Source organism: Carassius gibelio, chromosome B7 (assembly GCF_023724105.1).
Source record: "Carassius gibelio isolate Cgi1373 ecotype wild population from Czech Republic chromosome B7, carGib1.2-hapl.c, whole genome shotgun sequence".
Taxonomy (NCBI): domain Eukaryota; kingdom Metazoa; phylum Chordata; class Actinopteri; order Cypriniformes; family Cyprinidae; genus Carassius; species Carassius gibelio.
In genome coordinates, this window is record NC_068402.1 from 10,408,759 (window position 1) to 10,432,330 (window position 23,572).

The 23,572-nt window shown below is 36.9% G+C and overlaps 1 protein-coding gene across 1 annotated transcript in view; it reads left to right on the forward strand.

Annotated features, from left to right (window-relative positions):
• The first annotated feature begins 2,074 nt into the window (after positions 1-2,074).
• The window catches only part of si:dkey-172j4.3 (diacylglycerol kinase delta), a 57,390-nt gene continuing 35,892 nt past the window's right edge, over positions 2,075-23,572 (forward strand). Inside the window, exons 1-2 of the mRNA XM_052561480.1 lie at positions 2,075-2,393; positions 3,962-4,197. Of these exons, the coding sequence (XP_052417440.1) occupies positions 4,021-4,197 (177 nt within the window). The 5' untranslated portion in view covers positions 2,075-2,393; positions 3,962-4,020. The remainder of the gene's footprint in view (positions 2,394-3,961; positions 4,198-23,572) is intronic.

The following is a 23,572-nucleotide window of genomic DNA, read 5'->3' on the forward strand; positions in this document are numbered from 1 at the left end:
GCTCGAAAGCTTCCCGGAAAGTGTTTCACGAAAGTGTTTCTCCGCGAGCTCCGGGTTCTGAGGCTTTCTGAAACATCTCTTTGATCTCATAGCAGCTCTTAAGTGTTCACTAGTGCATACAACAGCTGCTAGTTTTTAGATTTGGAGCAAACAAATTAAATACACTGGATGTGGTGTTGTAATGCTTTGAAGCAGAAAATAATTATTCAGTGACCTTGATGATTATTTAATTGAGACCCGTTTCATCAAACAGACAAGTGTGATTTAATATGTACCGCTGGGTGGCAGCAGAAAGCTACATCCAAAATAATTGCTATGCCGATTGTCTGTGGGCGTGGGGTGTCCCTTATTACTCATTAACTACTTTATATATCTTTTAAGAAATGTATACATCTTTTGACTATTCAAATTTGGATACCTCAACCAGTATAATGTATCCTGGTAAACAAAATAGTTACAACAATTTAATTATTTTTTAATTACTGGATACATGTAGTCTTTTGGTATTAGCTATCCAGATGATCAGTGGAGAATTGTTTGATATTGGTGCATATATTTACTAAATGATGAGTCAGAACGGCCAGACACAGGAACAGTTTTTTTTTCCTCAGACAATCCATCCCATGAACACTTCACAATAATCTTGGATCACACAACACTATTTGCATTACCTATTTAAAACCATACTTGTTTACATTTAAAATTTGCACACATCATACCAGTACACCATAATTGTTTTTTTTTTTTTTTTTTTTTTGCATTGTCTATTTTGTATATATTTACATTATTCTTTTTTATTATCGGTGTCTTGTCGCTGTCATTCTGTTGCACTGTGGCGATTCTGTCACTAAAACAAATTCTTTGAATGTGTAAATATACCGGGCAATAAAGCTCATTCTGAAGAATAATTATTCTAATTCTGATTTAGGTATATAGTAATTTATACTATAGTGTTACTCTATTTATAAAAAAAAAAACAAGCCCATAGTTTGATTATAGTGGCTGCCGCAGGTGAATGTAAATGGACTCATTTCGGCAATTAAGAGTATAGAGCTTTGGTGTGTATTAAACATGAAAGCACTTCAGTTTGTTGCAATTTCATATCATTCTAATGACAGAAAATTAGCATCAATCTACGGTATTATGGATGTGCAATCCTCAGGAGCTAATAACCATTAGAGCTCATTATTGTGAAAGTAGATGTAAAACAAGAATTATATTACAAAAAGAAGGAACATAAATTGAATGCTATAGTTAATTTTAATGACTATGTGTAAAATCATAGTTAGAAGAGAAGTCAGGGAAGATCACAGCAGTTTAGAGAGAGTTCACTGGCCTACTGATTGTAATGTAATATCATGAGAGTAAGAGTGACTAAAACTGGTCTCAGATCAACATGTATCAGTATGAATCTATTCTGTATTAGTCTGAGCTGTTTATATCATTCATTCAGGTTGAAAGAACACAACTTTGTTATCCAGTAATTGTTTAGGCTATTTATTTTTGGAACAAGATGAGGAGAAGTATTTAATAATCGGCTGCATTGGGATTTAGATGAGCTATGATGCTGCTCTATTCGTTTTGGTTGGTAAAGTGTTGAGTATGTGCTTAGATTTAGGGTTGAGTTGTACTCTATTTTGCAGTTGGTGTAACGAGACTCTTTTCTTTTGCACTTCCTGCTACACCAAATAAATGGCATTTAGTGTGCTGTTGCTAGCTATAATTAACTGCATTACTTTGTTTTTTTTTTTAAATGCATTACAGTGGACATGTTAAAAGTATTCTCCAGTTGTATTCAGGCTCCTAAAGTCGATAATGTTTCCACTGCAGTGTAAAGAAAACTCACCGTAAACCAATATCCAATTGATTTAAGGAATTAAATGTATTTTCTATCATAGAAAAGGCTATGTCAAGATCCTTGATAGCACACTAGATCTTTTTGTCCAGTGGACGGTGCTGTGACTACTTAACCCATTATTACTCAAGTGCCTTCCTCAATGGTCAGAACATTGCCAAGCAGCCCAACGTGTAGCAACAAGTCACATAGGCTATTTCCTCAGCGAAGATTTCCCTTCACACCCCGGAGTCAAAAGTTTCAAAAGCGAAACATTATATATCAGCATAGGGAACAGCAGTAAAAGATAATACTGATGGATTAATCTCTCAAATATTTCTTCGTTATCTGTTGTCGAGCCATCCAGATGTGCTGACACACAGACGCTCACCCCTCCCATTCGATTCAAATCTTATCCGATGCTATGCGTACGCGCGCGTATGTGCGCGACAGGAGCAGATTTGACAGTAGGCTATCTCACCGCGCTGCGCGAGAGACCACCGAGAGCAACAAGAACACGCAAACGAGGGTCAACGGGAACCGACAGCGCACCATAGAGGTAAAACACCACATCCACGTCCACCTTTACATTTAGTCGGACTAACCGTGGCACACGGAATCATGAGTTGAGTCTATTTGTCAATACAGAAAGTGGTGACCGAACGCCGCGAGCATTCTATGAAACAAACCGTTAACGCTTTTATTCAAACGAAGGAGCCGGAGGACGCCGCTCTCGTGATATCGCGAAATTGTGTATGTACAGCATTACTGCTGCCTCCAACACGGCTGTTTTTGGTCTGAAAGACACGAGAGCACAGCTGGTGTGTTACTGAGTCAGAGATATCCGTGTCAATATAATCTCCTCAAATCCATTAGACGCATGGGTCTAAATATTAGTAATGGCATTATTCACTCTAACGTCTCTTTATTGCTCTGCTGAGCGACTGGCTCGTTTTCACACGTAGACAGCCGACGCGCGACATCATAACAGGTAGTTATTTCATGTTTACAGGAGATGTGTGTGCCATAAACTGAAGTCCGATGCAGAAAGCGTCGCGGTTTTTTTCTCTCTGTGGAGACAGGTTAACGTAATGTTTTGGGGCAAGTGGGCGATTTAATTACATTAACGGCAAGGAAGGTGATAACAGAGTGTCGCCTAAACGAATGATTGTGAGCGCAACGAATGCGCAGCTGTGAACACACGCGCAACAGTCAGCGAGTTCATGCATCTCTCAAAGCCCTGACAGCGACCGTCTGTGGATCATGTCAGATGGGCTTGTATCGATTCCGAGCTCTAATGGGCTTCACCGTCTGCTTAAGGGCCAATGGCGTGCCTCTCGTTATTTTGTCTGGATCTATTGTTGTGCAAAAATAAATTCCTAAGTATGACCTGGATGCATTTTGTGTGATAAGCCTTAGTTTTCACTTTATGTATTAAAATGCATTTGGATATGTGATTCTGTGAGGTTTAAAGTAAAATCTAATGGTGCCGATGGTATCTATTCTCTCTCTCTCTCTCTCTCTCTCTCTCTCTCTCTCTATATATATATATATATATATAGGAGTAACAGATGAATTAGAAAAATAAGACATTTTAAAAAGAAGTAGTTTAGCATAATGTTTCGTTATTATTTAAAAAAAAGGTCAAATTTGTTTGAAAATTTGACTAATATGTGAAATATTTGAAAACTTTTGTACATTTTTCAAATCAATTTGCAATTTTTTCCTGTGACAGAAAATAACAATTAAATTTGAGGTATTCAAGGTTTAAAAATGTTGGTACTTTTTCTTGTTTATTAGACCACGTTTTATACATGAAATCAGCATGAACACAAAGATCACTAGATCTTGTGTTTTAGAAGATTCTTTTTATCACCTCAGATATCCTTTTCCAATGACCCTTAATGCTGTTATGCAATAGACTAAATAATCCCCTGTTGTTGTTAACCGTCTTTTGGTTTGTGCTGTGGTTTCTTTTGTTGGCCTCAATGCTCAGCACAATCAAAACAGAGGAAGTGAATTTGCTATGAACGCTATAGTTTATAGAGCTTTAAAATGAAAGCAGAAGTCGTCTCTTTGGGAATCAATACCGTTAACTGCCATTGAGCAATGCTTTCTCTGTTTCAGAGCTGACTTGGCACAAAGGAGGAGACGAGTGCTGTGGAAACCGTGTCAACCGCACAGCCATGGCCTCGAAGCTCAATCCAAATGTCCTTTACGTCCGCGAGCCCCGGGAGTCCCTGACCTCTCCGGACCTTCAAGCCGAGGCGGGTGACGAATCATCGGACAGTGATGGGGAGCCTGAGGAGACCTCGCACAAGCTCATCCGAAAAGTGTCCACTTCTGGTCAGATTCGAGCCAAGGTTGTTCACTTTTTTTTTTACTACTACAATTATGCTTAGTAGATATTTATTTATTTGTTTTCTGTGAGAAATGTGGCTGGAGTCGCACTTTGATACCCCAAAAGATGAAGTACTCATTAACAAGTGTGCACAAACACACACACAGAGACATTGTATAGCCAAAGCTGCAGTACATATTGATCCAGGGGACAGTCACTGATGGCTCAGAATCAGTCAATACTTGGCATACTATGACTAGTACAGTGTATGTACAATATCACTGTCAGTTTGTACTAATGTTTATTACTGAAAGGACAAAAGGATATGAGACAGTCATGAGCAATCTTATTATGCTACACAAGACCGCATCTAGTCTACAGAGTGGATGCACATGTAATTTTGTTCATCAAAAGCCCAAGTGCTATTGATTAATTGGTTATTAGTTTGAAGCTGAAAGATTGTATGTCCTGACAAAGAGGGGAATTTGGTGTAGAGGTCAGTCTGTTCATGAACATACTGAGGGCTAAGCTGACCCTTGACCCCTCACACGTCCCTGTTTATTGTGTCAGCTTTGTGTTGTATTTTGATTAGATGAGAACAGCAGAATTGTTAGAATTGTTGAGCAGACAGAGTGAAAAATTCCCTATATAAATGTTTATATATAGCTATCCATGTCGGGAAAATATGGAAGGTCATAGGATAAAAAGGTTATTGTGACTTTTTATCCCACAATTCATTGTATAGACTTTTTTTATATCTCAAATTTCAGACTTTCTTTCTCACAATGTAGAATTGAGAGATATAAACTCAGAATTCTGACTTCTTGTCTCACAATTCTGAGTTTACATTTAACAATATCTCACAATTCTATTTTTTTTCGCTTCCACCAAAAATACAAATAAGATAAGGGTCATTTTTAAACCACAGTTCCCTTTTTTTCTAAGTTCTAAGTTCTTCTCAGAAATGCACATTTATATCTTTTTACATGAATGAGATGTAAAGATCAGAGGTTAACGTGCAATTGTGACTTTTATATCTTGCAATTCTGAGAAAAAAAAGTCTAAATTGTGAGATAAAAAGTTGCAATTAACTTTTTGTATTTTTTATCCTGTGGTAGAAAGCTTCCACAAAAGAATAAGACTTGAATACAGACCCTGCAGGCAAAAAGTGTAGCAGAATTTAGTACCTCACCTGTGTTCCCACCCCCCACAATTCAGTATTCATGTATCAGGTGACCTTTCTCCTTTGACCCATGTGAGATCCTAAGTGTTAAAAGTGACTGGAACAGTGAGGCCACCTGTTTTATAGCCTGAGAGTTGGGTGTCATTATGACAGAACAATGTGAGGTTATAGATGTCTCTGTCTTCTACAGTTAGGCTCAGCAGTCACTTAGTAACTAGCTATTTATTTCTGTGACACTGTTTGGCCTTGGCCCATTGAACAACTTTTTTACATTTAACACTCTGTAATGCTACTCACAGAGTGCAAAGGTTTATTGCACTGCCACCATAATAAATCATATAAAGCTTTGTTGGATCATTTCTAGAAGATCCATTGAAAACAGATCTCAGATCAGGCCTTAAACGCCATTGCTTGAGTGTTTCATCTTTGCCTGATCTCTGTTAAAAAGCTGAAACTGACCTCAGATCAGTTAAACCATCTGATCTGCTTAGTGTAAGCAGATCTCAAATAAGCAATGGCTTTGTGTACATGGACATTTAGATCATAGTTATAATAAGATGAACCTGATCCCAGATCAGCACATGTCAGTCATATTTATCTTGACAGTGCGGTTGATGAAATTAGCCGAATATTAGTCAGTATCAGCAAGCCAGTGAAGCTGAACTAATCGAATCTGGCAATTACACAGATGCCAATTAAGTTAACATTTTCATTTAGTCAAATAGTGTCTAATACTTTGCTGATACTTGATGTGAAAGCTCTTTGATATTTTTCTTTTTTTACAACCTGGAACATTTGAAATTGTTTGGGATCCATAATGTAACCAGTTGTGCTGATTAATAATTTTTTGGAAACCTTGATTCTTTTTCAGCGTTCTTTAAAAACAAACCACAACAACATCCAAAAGAAAAAACCTACTGATGGCCTGCTTTTTATTTGTTTGTGAAATTTTCAGACTTAAAAGTAATACAACAAATAGAACTTCATAGAAATCAATTGCGAATTGTATCTTTAATTTTTACTTTTTCTGCATACACATAAACCTTGACAGAAAATAAGGATATTTTTACAAGCACTTACCATATTACTTGAGAGAGGCATAGAACTTTCACTCTATATTTTACATTATCGGACCTTAGGATTTGTACACAACATGTAATGATCTGAATCATTGTACACTGCTTCACGAGCTAGCCCTGTGTAACCAGACTTCTGATTTGCGGCTTGAACTATGATCCACAACGCAGCTTTATCTGACCAAACCAACAGAAAGAGACCGTCTGATCAACCACTGTTGGTTTTTGATTTATGTATCATTTAGGAGTAAATTTACACGCAGTAGATCATATTGAAAGAATTAATGAATTATTCTCTGTGAAGCATGTGTTGTAACTGCAAACTCTACTCAAAAAATCTGTGTGTACTTGTATCCTGAGGTCATCTAAAGCCAGTAAGTCAGACAGGAAATGGTGATTTTAGTCAGCACTTACTATTTTTATCTGCAGCATCAGACAGTAAATAAACGGTCATCGGCGGTCTGTTGGAGGGTCATCAGATGTCGAGCTCGGCTAATGACAGGCTAATGCTGCTTAGCAGAATTTGACTTTCAGTACATTATGTGCCTGATGAAAATTAATTGTGTGTTTGCTTAGATTGATGTCAGCAAACACTGCATGCTTCTTCCTCTTGCTCATTAGTGATTTCCCCTTCATTAGCATACATGTTAAACCCTGCTAAGCATTATGAAGTGTGACATGTCATTTCAGCCAGACTGCATTTGTTACCTGTTGTTGCTCTGCACACACTGACATTTAAATGTGTAAAATCACAGTTAACGTGTTGTGAGTTTGTAAATGTCTTAGACAGTTACCCCATATGAGTGTTTTGATAATCACCTTTAAATAGAAAAGTAAATGTATTTTATTAACTTAAACATGTATTTTAATATACTACAGTATGTTTGACGTGCTGGATGTTAAAAATAGATAAGATGATGTTTAGGTTGAAATCAGTATTTTTTTATTTAACAAGGGTGCATTAAATTAATCAAAATCTAATAAACACATTTACTATTTTAAATAATCTCTGTACTCACTAGTAATCTCTTTCTTTAAAAATCTGTGTAGAGAGAAAAATGAGACTTAATGAGATAGCAGTAAACAGAGGAGGAAGTATGCAGGGGTCTTGTATGTGTTTATGAATTAGGAAAAAGAAGAGAGTAACAGTGATGTGTCTACATATATCCTGTAACAGGTTTCCTCTGAGGGTCACGTTTATCAGTGCACACTGTCAGTACTCTCTGTGTGTTAGATGGCCCTGTTCTCTTTCTTCCTCTCCAAGGGGTTAAGAATTACATAAGACTCTATCTCTCTCGCTGACCTTTTTGTTAGTGCTATCATTAATTTTGTGTGCTGAAACTGGAGGCAGGCAAGAAGGGAAAGTATGTGTGTTGTTGAGTTTTGTGTTTGTTAGATGAGAGACAGAGTGTGTCCATTCAGTCCATTTGCTGTGAGGCAGAATGACACAAGACAAATTCAGCTGAAGTTTAAGATGAGAATCGGGGCAGAATTTCATGGAATGAAAGCACACTGTAGTTAAGAGTTTAAAAAAGAGAAGTAAACTGTACAATCACTGCAGAGGAACGTGTGACACTGAGGAAATGTATAAATATAACATTATAAATATATACTTTACTGTATGTATGTATGTGTGTATATATATATATATATATATAATTTTTATTTTATTTTTTAATTAAATGTGGTTTATGGTTATGTCAAAAACTTTTTTTTGGCAAATTTATCTTAAATTTATCTATTTTTGGCAAATTTATTTTAATGGTGCATCCTCATTTCCTCTATTTTTACATTTAGATTAGATTTACATTTGGCATTGTCTAACACTTAAGTTAAAAACACTTGTAAGTAACACTGTTAATTGTAATCCTGAACATCTCAAAATGTTCAAATTTTTTTCATGCTGTACACTATAATGTTTTGATGATTTTTTTCACTACTGATTTTGATGTTAAGTAATTCAATTCTAATTTATAGAAAAAATAGTGTGGTGTGTATTTTAATAGTGCATCCCTAGCCACATCAGTATTTTCTTACTGGTTTTAGTGATTCTGCATTAGAAAACTTTGTCCAAGAACACTGTAACAATTTGAGGCAGTTGTCCTCTGTCTTTTAAGAAGACTAAGAAATGCAGACCATGTGGATGTTGATGTTGAAGGGCACTGTGAATGTTTCTTGGACTCCTGGGTGTTTCTGTTTGAACATTCATGTGGATGACACTGAAGACCAACTGTATTCATTGGGAGGAAAAGGTCAAGGGTTACGGTGTGTGTGTGTGTGTGTGTGTGTGTGTGACTGAGAGTAACCCGGAGTGAGTTTAGTCTCGCACTAATGGCTGTTTAATGGTTTGGGTAACATGAGATTTCATAGTTAATTTTGGATGGCCAAGGTTGCCTGTTTTCTGGTATCACCTGCTAAACTATGTCAGATATTTCCAAGACAGAAAGAAAACAGCTGTGACAGCTGAGCTTTCAAGAAACTTTCTAACCATCATCTCTGCTCCACTTATTTTGTCTAAACTGGCTTTTTAGCTTTAGGATACTGTATATAGACAGGATGTCATAATCAAATTAGAACAATTACAGAACCTTGTTTTCTAATTAACATCGCATTATATTTTATAGGCTGTCTGATAAGTTGATTGTCTTTAATAAGTTAAAAGTAATTAGAAGCAAAGACAGCCTGTATGTATGTATCTCTGTCTCTCATCTCGTTCACTAGAAGCTTTAAACCCCTTTTGTATTGATGTCCTGTCACAGTGGATTCTGTGGGTCTCTATACAGAAAGACTCTAATACTCAAATACGTTATTGTGAAGGACAAAGAGAGAGAGAGAGCAAGATGCCGGACAGACAGAGGGAACTAGAAGTCGCAGATGGGAGACTTTAATGCATATAAATATTTTTCATGAACTCATTCTCCTTATATCTCCCCCAAAAATCCATCAGTTATTTACTCACACTCATGTTGTTGAAATCTTTATGCTATTTTTTGACTTATTCCTATCAGAAGCTTCAGAATGCTTAGAGTAAATCATATGGACTGTTGTTTTCCACTATGAACTTGTGTAACAAGCATATGGATTTGGAATAACATGAGTAAATGATGAGTATAAATTAATTGAGTCAACAGATTTTTATTCATGGATGAACTAAATCCTAATTTCAAAGCACTTCTTCAGCTTCTGATCATTTAACACTTGTTTTACTTTTTGCGTTCACCTTGCAGTACCTGACTTATCTCTTTCTTATTCTAGCTTGTCTTTCTCTCTCTTCTCATCCCTTTCTTTTTCTCTCCTTCTCTCTCTTTCTAGGTTAAACTTGAAAACCTAATTAGAAAAGCATCGTCCATCATTGCCTTGACAGTCCATTAAGGCAATGGAGCGGAGAGAGGGAGAAGAGAAAGGAGAGAGAGATAGTGAGACAGTGTGAGAGAGAGAGAAAGAGAGGCTGACAGAGGCCTGAAGGATCTCTGGTTTGTCCAGAAGGTTCAGGGAACAGAAAGACTGCAGAGCATTTAAATAACAGGACTAGCTGTCGAACGTGTCTGTGTTTGAGAGAGAGGGCGAGATATGTGTGTTTACTAATGTAAAGGTTTTTAACTAAAAAATGAAGAGCACCGGGAATAAGAGATGAAAATCGTAAGGAATTTAATGATTGCAGTCTGATTTCGATCCATTAAAGATTGGCATTAACTGATTAAAGATTCTTTTAGTACTTTTGAGAGAAAAACAAAATGATGAAAAAATGCATCTGCATTGCCAAAAGACTACATAATTATAGCAGAATGTTTACACAGGCTAGACTTTTTATTGCTTTTCATGTATAAAATTTATTTTTTCAAAGCATAATTGCAGTCCCAAAATTGGCCTCAGCTTTATATTACATAACAGTACTTAAACCAAAATGTAATGTTTCATTCATGCATTCATTCATTCTCCTAAGAGTGCTTAATTTTGAGAATCTGATGAGTTTTTTAGACTGCATGTTTTTGATTCACTAAAAAAATAGTTCTTTGGTCAGTTAATGTTTATTTGTCATTAATCGATTGGAATGTACTGATCACTGTATGTTTTTGATTGAGTTGGCTCACAGTCGTTCTTTCTGGAAATCTGGCTACACTAGTTTTGGTGTACTGTAATTGATTCACTAAAAAGAACCAGCTCATATGAGTCATTTGATCATTCATGAATCATTATACAGTGGTCATAATAGCTGTGTCTCATTTTGAGGGCTGGAATTTCTAGAGGTCTGTCTTTCTTTCTTTCTTTCTTTCTTTCTTTCTTTCTTACTTTCTTACTTTCTTTCTTTCTTCTTGCCATCATTCTGTTATAGTGAGCGGTGAGCGCTAAGCGATGTAACATTGGTTAAGACACACCTGTATAAATTTTTTTGCTCATCTTGATCCACACACATACACACACACACACTAGCAGTCCTTTATCCTCTGGAGAAAGAGTCCACCGTAATGAGCACTGTCTTTCTCACATTGTGAGGGCACATGTTTGAGAGAGACAGGTGGCAGAGAGAGCAGAGGACAAGTGAACGAGAGGCACAGATGCAGCAGGTAGCTTTAAGCTCTGTTCTAATCATAACAGCTGCCCAGGGGAACCCAGCACATGCTGTCTACTGAGCTTCTTCGCTACACACAATCCAGGTGCGATAAACTGACAAGTGATAAATCAAATCTCCAATCTACCTCTTTGTGAGTTGTTTGGTTTCTATTTTGAAATTGTCATTGGTTCAAACATGTAACTGTATGTTAAATGTTAATTATGTTTTGACTGACTGTCAGTTTGTCACTATATGCAGCCTTTATTTTTTGCTTTCAAAAAATTAAATGCTGGAAACTTCACTGGACAGAAGTGAAATGAATGAGCCCGGTCACAAAGTTGAATGTGTGTCCGTGAAAAAGAGGAAGAATTAGCTACTGGGTTGTTAGTTTGATTGATAGTAGAGTGTGCATGTCAGTTTCCATCTCTCTTCTTTGCTAATGAAGACAGATAGCACATGTCATAACACAGCATCAGTCATGATGAGCACACAGACACACGCGTAGCAGCAATAGCATCTCCAGTCAGGACAAAATGGAAGCCATCAGGCCATGTTGACGCCCACTCACATTCTCTCATCTATTCTTTTCATAATTTCAATGAAGAAAACCGAAGCAGGAAGGAAGTCTACTTCTGTGTTTCCTTTTTTGACACTCTCTGCATTTCAGAGCATGTTTTTGCTGCTAAAAATAGCTGCGGAGGGTTTTGATTCACGCTACACACTCCACAAAACAGGAAGCGTCCAAGGGTTTATACTTCAGTCAGAACAGTGAAGCTCAACTTAGTGTAGACAGAGTTTAGTCAGGTGTTTTGTTTTTTTTGATCAGTCACCTTTTTAGCAACATTGAATGCCTTTTTACTTGTTCGTTCTTTCTTTTTTTCTTTCTTCTCTCAGATCTATTGATGATCACGGATGGTTTTCCCAGTATGAGTAATGCTCTTGCAGGGACACTGATCCTAGGTCAGATATGACTGTAGCTCAATCATTATTGTCAAATGTTATTAATATGTTTACAGCACTGGTTCCATACTACTGTATGCATTAGGGCTGCACAGTTTACTTACTGTATGTTACAGCAGTATTGCAGTGTCTCTGTAGCTACACCGTAGCCTGATGTGCACTTCATGCATACATAGTATTATACATCGTCCAACAATGTTCTTCTCTTGTTGTCTCCTTTTTGTAGTTTTAAATAATGATTTGATATTTATTTGCCAGCCATCCTGGCTATAATCCTTATCCGACGAGCCGCTTCTTCTTTGGCTTTTGTCGTGGTACTGCTGGTTACAAAAGCAACATGCATGTGGACACTGCAGACTAGGACAACAACGCAGAAGTATAAATGAAATATGGCGTAAAGGCTATGGTGTAGGTATGTTGCAGAAGTATAAATCAGCCTTTAGCTGTGTTTATGATCAATATGCATAATAGTGACTGTAAAATATGTATTTTAGGTATGGAAATGAAATATTTTCAGTTTATATATTTGGGATATGGTCATTGCACAACTGTGGGCACTACTTTAACCACCAACCACACCCCAGTCCCCCACCCTCACCCACTGTGCTCTTTTTGGAAAGCTAAAAATATGGTCAATATGGTTCATGCGCGCACAAAACTACTAGGGTGGTACCTTTATGTTTCACAGACACACCCGGAAATTAATGTTGCATTGCTTTGCTTGTTAAGATAATGTAAACCCATGAGGCAAGAAAAACTTAAAAGCATATTCATATATCTTAAAACTTCTGGTTACATGAGCCTAAGCTCTTTTCAATAAAATCCATGCAAAAGTTAATATCAGATCATTTTAAAATACAGTTTAGGATGTACCGAATATTCTTCAGTTTTATGCAAAACAGAAATACAACAAATAGAATATCAGTCCTCTGTCATATGGCCAAATGTATTTATTTTCTAGCATAGCTGTGTTTGACACAAGAAAACTATAACAACGTTTCTTACAAGATAACACGATGTAACCTCCCTCTCACTTGAAATATGTCCCTACATTAAGTCCTTGAATTTGAGTGTATTGGACCTGGAAAGTCATTGAAAGGTCCTTGAATATGAAGTTAATCAAGGTGTGAGAACCCTGTTTACTGTAAACAAAGTCTACCCTTAATTTTTCTGTGAAAACTGAATTGCAATGTGTGAAAGTAAAGAAAGACACAGAAACAAACAGAACTATATATATATATATATATATATATATATATATATATATTTTTTTTTTTTTTTTTTTTTTTCTTTTTTTTTTTTTTTTTTTTTTTTTATTACAACTGTACATTTAAAAGTTGATCAAAACAATTATAGAGGTTCACTCTCATAAAAAAAACTAGAAGCTGTATCTTTGTATGTTATTTACCTCTAGGTGAAACATACAGTATTAGTCCCTAAAGTGTACTGATTAGTACCTTTTGAAAGGGTACTGCTCCAGCGACATCTTTGTTCCTTTTTTTCTGATCGTAATGCTACTTGATATCATGATACTTTTGCTAATATAGTAACACGACTATAGATAAACAGTTTCAGATTGTCCTTTTCTTGTAAACATCCGGTTATGAAAAAAGACATCTGAGATCAAAGATCTGCACCGTTGCTCTGAAAAATAGGCACAGAGGGTCTGAAGTGGGGATGAATGACCTTAATCTAGACGTCAGAACTGTTGGTTTTGTGGGCATGGGCAATGACAGAGTAATATGCCCCTGATGGTGACAGTCTACACATTCATGCAGGCAAAAAGCTGGGGGGGGGGGGGGGGGGGATTCACAACGGAAGAATGAGTTATCCTTTTTTTACACCGTCACTCTGGTCCACATGAGGAGTTTTAGAGAGAGAGACAGACCTCTTCTCTAATCAAAGGCCATTGTTCTGTGCCCAGCTCTTGTCCAGTATAAAAGCTCTCAGCGGTGGTCACATGCATCAGCACTGCACCAAACAACACTGCAGTGTAAACAGAGGACACACGCAAGTCTTGCGCACACACATATATACCTGTGTGAAAACCTTAATTCACACTGAAAACAAACATTTGAGCACAGATGCATGCAAGCTAAATGTGTGCCCCGACGATCTGGATTCAGAAAGAAGCACATCAATATCTTGATGATGTTTAGAGTTGTCTGGTTTGAACACATGCAACAATGCCAACTGGTTTAGCAATGTTAGGTCACCCATTACTACAGCAATGACATGTTGTCAAAATAGAGCTCTTTGGGTCGCAAGGTAGAGATCAGTAGTAGTGCAACGGATCACAAAAGTCACGGTTCAGACCATATTACGGATTTTGAGTCACGGATCTGAGAATTTTTGGGATCAGCAAATTACAAAAATGACATGCATGGATGAATATGACATAAAGTTACTAATAAAGTAAGTAACACTAGTATTCAGGTGCAGAAATGCAATAATTGTAAAATACCCCAATGGTGCTCTTCACTGCATAAGTTAAGTATAGCAGACAGAAGCAGGTACAGTATTTATAGGCATGCTGTCTCTTTAAGACCAAATGCATGTGCCTAATATACTGACACACATCCGCTTTCTTTCTCAGCTGTTTTGGTTCACTTAAGACATAACTGACTGTGTTAACCAGAATAATTGCCCAAATGGGTATTTTAACATAACTTTGTGTGTATGTTTCTGTTCAAATAGAGTGAAAGAGGAATCAATCTGTGTGAATCAGTCTCTCTCTTTCTCTCTCTCTCTCTTTATGTGTGTGCTTGCTTTGGATGTGAGTGGTAGCAGTAGAAAACAGTGTGCATGTTCTCTTTTGCTTGAATGGTTTAACATTTTTGAATTGGTAAATTTGCAAGACAAAACACATGCAAACTATAAACTTTAACTCTGTGATGGTTTAATTTAACAGTTAATCCGTCAATCGCATGCATGCCAAACCGCGGGGTCTGGTCCGTACGGATCACGGATCATCTACGATCAGTGCTTCTATATCCAGTGTTGGGCAGCATCTAATTACAAGAAATTTAGTTAATTTAATAATATTACTTGCAGCAACTAGTAGTGTAACCAATTACTAATAAGATTTCAGTAGTAATGTAACAGTTACAATCCATAAAACAGCTTAGTTACTTTTGATGCCTCAACCTTGATTTAAAATCCAACAATAGTTCCTAGATTTATTGTCATAATTTTCATGACTCGCACATGCATGTGACGTCCCCAGAGCAGCAGGCAAGCTTGGGATATGGAAAAGCTTACATTCAGCAGATAGAAATAATGCATTATATTGATTGTGTTAGGGAAAAGATGATCTGATCACTGCTGTGTAAGTTGGCTTTACTTTACTCTGGTTTACATCCCTCCCACACCCCTCTGATCAGCATGTGGTACATTATATTACTGTAATTAAAAATCTTTTTGGAAAATTAAACCGTTTCTTAAAAGCTTATGTGATTTGATGAAGTAAAGTAAAGTAACAATATTTCTTTTGAAAGGAGTAACTAGTAATGAGTAATGTATTACATTCTTTGAGTAACTACACCAACACTGTCTATATCTGGGCCATTGTCATCAGTACATCCAGGAAGTGGTTTTTGGTTTCATTTGCAAAGAAGTTTCGTACTGTTCTTCTTTCTCTCTTTCTCTTGTTTTCTCTCTCCTCCATTAAGCATTGCTAGCAGGTCAGTCATTTTTATGCTGGTGCAGGTCTATTTGTGGCTGTGGTCATGTCTGCAGGAAGATGGTTTTAGTGTGCTTGTTATATCCTGTGACGTTCCAACAGAATCAAGTCCAAAAGTGATCATACTGAGAGATGCACAGAAAGATAGAGAGAAGGATTTGGCTAGATGAGGGAAACAGACTGAAAGCAAGCGGGGTGCCATGACATTGTGGTCAGATTTCCCAGAATGCTACAGTTGACAGGAGGTGTGAAGTAACAGAAGGTTTGCTCATCATGTCTAATAGATAGGGTGAATCCAATTATATTACATGCTTAAAACTCAATGCAGATGTTTAGTAATATGCACACATTAAGTTCAAGTGTCCTACTTTACCTGTATTCACCTTGAAGGTGAAACTGACACTCTCTTCCAGGACATAGTTACTGCATGAGCTAGTAGAAATGATGGAAAGGGAAATATGAGGAAGAAATTAGAAAAAGATGATTAATGTGACCAAAATAAATGTGACTATGAATGAGACCAAAAAATAGAACATGTGGTGACCGACCCAGATTTTAAAGGTGACGTATCATGAAAATCTGACATTTTCCGTGTATAAGTGCTATAATTGGGTTTATCTACCAGCCCAGGAAATATGAAAATGAACAACCCAGCAATTTATTTTTATTTTTTGGTAAGCGTTAAGCTTGTAAAAAATAATGTGCCACTCAGAATTCCCTTCTCCTGTGACGTAGGTTCATATTATAATTTTAGATTTCAAAGTGACAGACATTATAATAAAAACCAAGCAGATATTTTTGTAGCAGAGCATCTGATGTAGGAGCTGTAGAGGCACAGCCCTATTCTGTAAAAGAGGGCGGGAGCAGTATCTCATTTGCTTTTAAAGAGACATGCACGAAAACAGCGTGTTTCTGCTTTCACTCAAAATAGGCATTTTCTAAACGATAGTGCCCAAAAATTCTTAGATGCTTTATAATGTTTTTGTGCTTTTCGTGGGGCTCAGCAATAACACAATAGTATACGCACAATATTGGATTTGGATCAGTCTCGTCTGACCAATACCCAATACGCAGAAAATGCCAGTTTCGAAGCTGATACCAATCCTGAGTATCGGATCAATGCATCCCTATTTTTAATCATCTATTGATTAATTTTCAGCGTCTTTACAAATTTATCAGTGCCAAGCCAGCATAAAATATCATACATTTCCTGCAAGGGAGAGATGTGCAGCCCAGGCTCTAATCTGTATCATTTGCATTAGCATCACTGCTCACTGTGTCAGGACCACTTCTTCCCAGAAGAATTCAAATCTATCTTATCTTTTAACAGGAGGAAACACATTATTTGGATTATTAAAGGATATTTTCTGTTTTTCTGTCACACTCTTATGAAGCGCCATCTGTGAGGTTAAGCTCTGTTTGTGATCATTAGTTTAGATGTTGACAGTGCAGCTAGGTTGATGCTCTTGTCTTTAGGGCAGCCTGGAATGGGAATGTCGCCAGGATGAAACTAATCCCATCTCAACGTCTAATCTTATTAGAACAGGATACACATACTCACTCTCTCCCTCTGTGGAACCTGCTGTCAGGTCTGATGCCAGTGAGGTGGAGTCTAGAATGATGTCTCATATTTCACTTTTAATCACAGAGCCGTTTTCTACAAGTTCCCCAATCCTGTTTGTTTCACGTTTTTCCACACGTAGCACTTGAGAAAGTGTCTCTCATCCATATTTCACTCTCTTCGGGCTGTGTTTCATGTCTGTAACTGTAGATGGTCTGTAGCGATCAGTTCCTTGAGGTTTCTTCGGTGTGATTGGAGACATGTCTCTCATTGTTTAGAGGGCTGAACTGAAGCCGATCAAAGTAGGACGGTGTTGCTTTCTGTTCTCAGGGTCAAATTTATGTGCACACGGTGTTGTTTAAAACAGGAATGAGTTTAGGTATTGGTTAGATTGAGTTTTATTCAGAACTGTGCTGTATAAATACAGTGGAAAAAGCATTTTGTTCAGTGCTGTTATTATTATAGCTGCAGGAAGGAGAGCTTTTTCAGTTTCTATATTTCTCATATACATACACACCCACGCACCCACACACCAAACACCTACATAGACTGGACAAAAGTGTCTTAAAGGTTGAACTTTCTCTTTCTTCTCTCTGTTTCTCTCTCTCGCTCTCTCATGCACATAATGCTATGAAGAGATCAGTGCCTAATAATATTTGTGAAAATTTGCAAAAACAGAACTTTGGCCTTCAATGTGTTTGCTTGGGTATAATGTTGCATGGTGAATTAACGAGGACTTTTTAGATTTGAGAAAGAAGGATTGAGGAAAAAGAGGTTTCAGGTAACCGAAACAAAAAATAAGAGCAGCAGAGAGAATGAGGAAGGTAGAAAGAAACTCTCAGAGAGAAAGAAAACACAGGGTTATGGTTAGGGTTGGGCTATCAAGGTTTAAGGCTAAACGCTTATGTTTGTGCATGTGTGAATGTGTAGTTATTCTGAAAAAGCCTGCAGCTCTGAGGTCTGTACTTAAGGTTAGAGCACATCCTGTCTGTGAACACTTGAGCAGCATGTATCAGTTACTCGACACACTGTAACATGCAGCTCAGAAGAGTCAGAACTAAATCAAACCTTGGTGCTTAAGTTACTCCCCGGTCTGAAAACTATTTATTCTATTCAAAATCTGTGGCAGGACCTGAACACTCTTCATTTCTCTAGTGTTTAATCTTCAAAGTCCTCTTGAAAATGTATAAGTTCAGATTTGCAGTTACAGATCTAGAGAAGAGAGCAAAATATACGCATTCAAGTATTTCACATTTCAACACATTTAACTAATTCTTTTCAACTCACGTTCATTTGTGCAGCGCTTTTCACGATGCAAATCTCAAAAATCAAGCAGTTAGTTAATGTCATGTAATTAGACAGACGGTAAACGCTATTAACAGCAATGACTATGTGCAATCAAACTAATAGCAAAATTTGTTAGTTTTGTATGTTGTCTGAGGGTTGGCATCATCTGAGGTCTTCTGGGGGTAGGCATGATCTCTTCTCAGGTGTTCGGTCATCTCAGGTCTTTGTAAGGACTGGATCCAGACTGAAGCTGTGACAGAAACATAGAAGGTAATACAGAGAAATTAGCATAGCTGCTGTTCCAACTAAGCAATAAATTATGTGTTCAACCCAAGCAGAAGAGTGAAAATGTGCATTTGATCAGATGTAACTGAACTACAAGGTTATGAGATACATTATGTGAATGCTTGACTAAAGAGATGTGTCTTTAATCTAGATTTAAATGGAGAGAGTGTGTCTGAACCCAGAAGCTGTACCTCCTTTAGTGGACATTGCTATCCTAGGAACTACCAAGAGTCCAGAGCTTTGTGACCATAGGGAGTGCGATGGATTGTAGCATGATAGAAGACTAGTTAGGTATGCAGTAACTAAAGCATTCAGGGCTTTGTAGGTAAGTAATAATATTTTGTAACTGATACAGAACTTAATAGGTACAGGGCTCTAGACTAACATTTTGCACTGGTTGCACTGGTGCGCCTGTTTTTTTTTTCTTTAGGTCCAACAACACAAAATTTGACAGCATCGCATTTAACACCGCAGTTTTACAAGTTAACTTTTTTTTTTTAAATTGTTGTCCATATAGGTAGTATTGACTTGTAAATGATTAACTAACAATCTGGTCAATATAAAGTTCTTTATTTGAAGCACAATTCTACAAGAAAGGTAACTTACTGAAAAAGTGTTGGTGCTTAAAGTGGTTCACTGAGGTGAAATTTAAACTGAAAACATCTCAAGATAAATTAAATAAAAAGAAAATCTAAATTAAGTGTTTTAAGGGCTTCAAACTGAACATCTCATGGCTTAATGTCTTATGGACTAACCTTCATTGCAGGCACATGCCCCTCGGATGGCCAACTCCTGAAGTTTGGCCTTCTTGATCTTTGGCCTTTGCTAAACCAGCTTTCCACACTCTCTCTAGCAGCAAATTCTTAGCAAATACAAATTCTTATATATATAAAACGACCAAGCAGCCAGCGGCAGACATATCTATGTTTGATCAATTTAGCCTTCTCAAATCATCACGACTTGCCTAAAATCAAATCTATAGATAATTAACAATAGTTTTGCGGAGACGCTTTGCAGGACATTGAGGTGACCTCATTTTTTTCAGTGGATACACCATCATTTTTGCTAAGGTAAGAGTAATGAATCATTCATAACTGTAAAGGGTCTACTTTTATTTTGTGTGCACTCACAATATCAATAAAACATTGTTCTTTTATAAAATAAAGAAAACAAACATGATGCGCTTTATGCTGTCTCGTCTTTAACAGGAGTACAAAAATGAACCGAACCTCAGTGAATAAATGACTCACAGACATGATAAATATATCTATAGAAAGCTTTAAATGACTACTTAACGGAAAAAAATCGAAAACAAAAACTCTTTAATTATAATCATAATCCGTAAAGTTGCACTTCTTTCTAAAGGTGCGAGGGGGCGAGTCAGGCTCGGCATCTACATCCTTGCTACACAGACTCAGAAAACACATTTATTAAAAATCTAATATCTCCTTAATTTCCCCCCCGTCACATTTATGGTAATTACTTTTCAGGCATAAAAAAAGGTTGGGCTGAAATGCAGGGCTCTAGTGTCTGTTGTTGAACCACAGGGAAACTTTCAGAGTTGCGTAGACTTTTTTCCCTTCGAACGGCTGGTTGCACTGGTGTGACCTATGATATTTTTTTAGTCGCACCATTGAGAAAATAGGTCGCACGTGTGACAAAATTGGTTGCACTCTAGAGCCCTGAGTTATCCAGTGCAAATAGTTTAAAATTGGGGTAATATGATCATGTTTTCATGAACTGGAAAGGACTCTAGCAGCTGCATTTTGGACTAGCTGTTGCTTGTTTATTGAAGATGCAGGACAACCTCCTAGCAGTGCATTACAATAGTCCAGTCTAGAGGTCATAAATGCATAAACTAGCTTTTCTGCATCAGAAACATGTAGCATGTTTTGTAACTTGGCAGTGTTTCTAAGAAGGAAGGATGCTGTTTTTGTAACATTGGAAATATGATTTTCAAAAGACAATTTGCTGTCTAATAAAACTTTTGACTGTAGAGGAAGTAGGGGCAACATTTATATTGAAAAAAGCAGAGGGCCTAGGACAGATCCTTGTGGAACGCCATACTTAACTGGATTTATTTTTAATTGATAACTTATGTCAGGTTTAACTGTAGTGCACTTTTCAAATGCATATTTAAAGTGCATAATTAAAACAGCTTTACAGAAAATGTTCTCTTGTTGAAATATATTTCTAAAAAAGCTTTTATCCATACAGAGTAAGACTGTGCTATTGTTGTTTTGCTGCTTTGTTTAAAAAATATTGCAGATTGTTGAAAAGATATAAATATAGTAGAAACTTAAATCCATCGGTTACTGATTGGATGGACGCAGATCCAATTGTGAGTCTGTTATACATAACCAGATACAGATGTCAGATGTCTGTATGTAATTTCACCAGAAGATAGAGTTATGGCATTTTGAGAATTACGAGATCAAATAAAATAAATAAATGAAATGAACACAAGCATTTTTTTTACAGTATGATCATTAGGATACAAAACTATTCTAAGAATTTGCAACTAGCTTAATTGATTAATCATTGATTTAGTCATACACCGAAGGGAAACAATACCTATTTGGAATTATGGGAAAAGATGCCAGGTCCCTTACAAAAAAACAAACAAAATGGAAGAGGATCTTATTTCCTTCTGAGCATGTACAGACTGAATGAGCATGTCTAGCCATTGAAACAGGGCTGGCATAAAAATTTCTTAAACTTAAGGAGAAAAGGTTAGAAAGAGGCATTGTGACAATCAGAAATGAAGCACTCTTATTCTGAATTGTGAAAAAAACTTCATTTTGTGCCCTTGTGGTCCGTTTTCTCAACTTCTTTAGGTTTAAAAGGTTATTTCACCCAAACATGAAAATTCTGTAATTAATTATTTATTTTATTTTATTTTATTATTTCTTATATTATTTTATTTTATTTTTTCTTATTTTATTTTATTTTTTATCCAAGCAATGGAGGTCAGTGGGGTCCAATGTTGTTAGTATCCCAGCATTCATCAAAATATATATTTTAGAAACAAGAGAACAATGAGTAAATGATGACATAACTTTTCTATTTTTGAATGAACTATCCCTTGAACTATGTTTTAAGCAAAATATGCAGAAGTACAATGTTGTTTTAGCTACACTGTTACCCTTTACTGTCATTCCAAAAAAGCTTTGTTGATTCATACTCTGTGGTGAGGGGTGGTGTGTGTGTGGGGGGGGGTTCCTTGTGTTTTGCCATCTTAAGATATTGTCAGCATCAATAGTTTACATTAAAGAGGCACGTGTGGTTGCCCCTGTGCATGCATAAAAACACACACATAGGCAAACACACACTGAGTGCAGGTGCAGATGATATAATACTGGGGAGGGATTCTGTGTCACCCTGAGATGAAAGCATTGAAGCACCCTCTGCACCCACCCACACACACACCTCCTCAATCAAGTGTGTTTGAGGGTTTGGGAAGGAAGCAGCATATCTGAGTACAGAAACAGAGACCAAAAAAAAAACAGATGAAAGAAAAGAAGACATCGCTGCACATATTTGTGTCTGTATATGTGCATGTGTGAGAAAAACATTAAGTACCATGTATGTCTTTTTTGTCCTGCACTACAAACCACATCTGTGCTTCCTTTGCTCAAAACGTCACAAACGTTTGTTTTTATTTACCAAAAAAGCTAATTCCGTCATCATTTGTTCATCCATGTTACAAACCTATATGACTTAACTTTCTTCATAGATCCTTAACAAAGATATTTTTAAAAAATGTTTCATTCGGAACAGCATGAGGGTGACAGAATATTCATTTTTGGGTAAAGTTTGTTTATAAATACTGTAAGAGCCTCTTATCTTTTTCTCTCTAACAAAACTTCAAATCATTAAAGAAAAGACAGCATATTCCTTATTATCTCCCCTGATGGATCTGTTATAATGGAAGCCTGTTTTGACCACAAGTGCACCTATATATTGCAATATCAACTTGCTCATAATTGTGGCTTTACTGTACATTTGTGACTTTTGTCTTCTAAATTGATACGTAATCTTTGTGTCTCATAATTGTGACTTTATTTAAAACAATTTTCCTTTTGAAAATTAAAAAGGCTTTAAGTTAAAGACTTGTTGTAAACACATTTTGCAATAACTGAACCACCATTGCCCAGTAGAATGACATAGCACAGTTATGTTTTGACCTATTTCACTTATTTTGTAACTCTCAGAAACTTGCCTAAGAGTGCGATGTAAGAGCTGGGTATTGCAGTGAGCACACCGGAGGCCTGTTGCAATGTGCAGATTTCACCACAACCCTCTGCTGGGCTGAACAAGGTTTATTGGGATCTGTCTTTGTTGCCTCCCTCTCATTCCATTGCTGATCAGTTGTCACTGTAGAGTTTGGTGGAATTGGTTTAGACAAGCTACATTTATTCTCAAGCTGGTACCGGTCTATGGCCTCTGTCTCTTTGGCAGCAACATTGTGACACAGAGGGTTGAAAGTCTGTGTGTTTGCATGATATTGGTGAAGAAATAATATTGAGAAATAACTGTGTGGCAGAGAAAGTGTTTTTCCTCTTAAATTTACTCAAGCAGCCTTTCCCTCTGTCTCTTTTTCTATTTTCATGTTGTTTATCACCTGCTGTTGGATATTGGAAAGATGTCACTGGTAAATAGACAGAGTGCCATTTATCCAGCCCCTTCCCACTTTCTCCATCTGTACTGTTTTAACTTGTCTCCCACTGGGTTTCTAATCATGTCAAGCTGTGTGTGTTGCACAGTGCCCTCAGGGACAAGAGTGTGTGTTCCCGTGGTTAGATTATTTT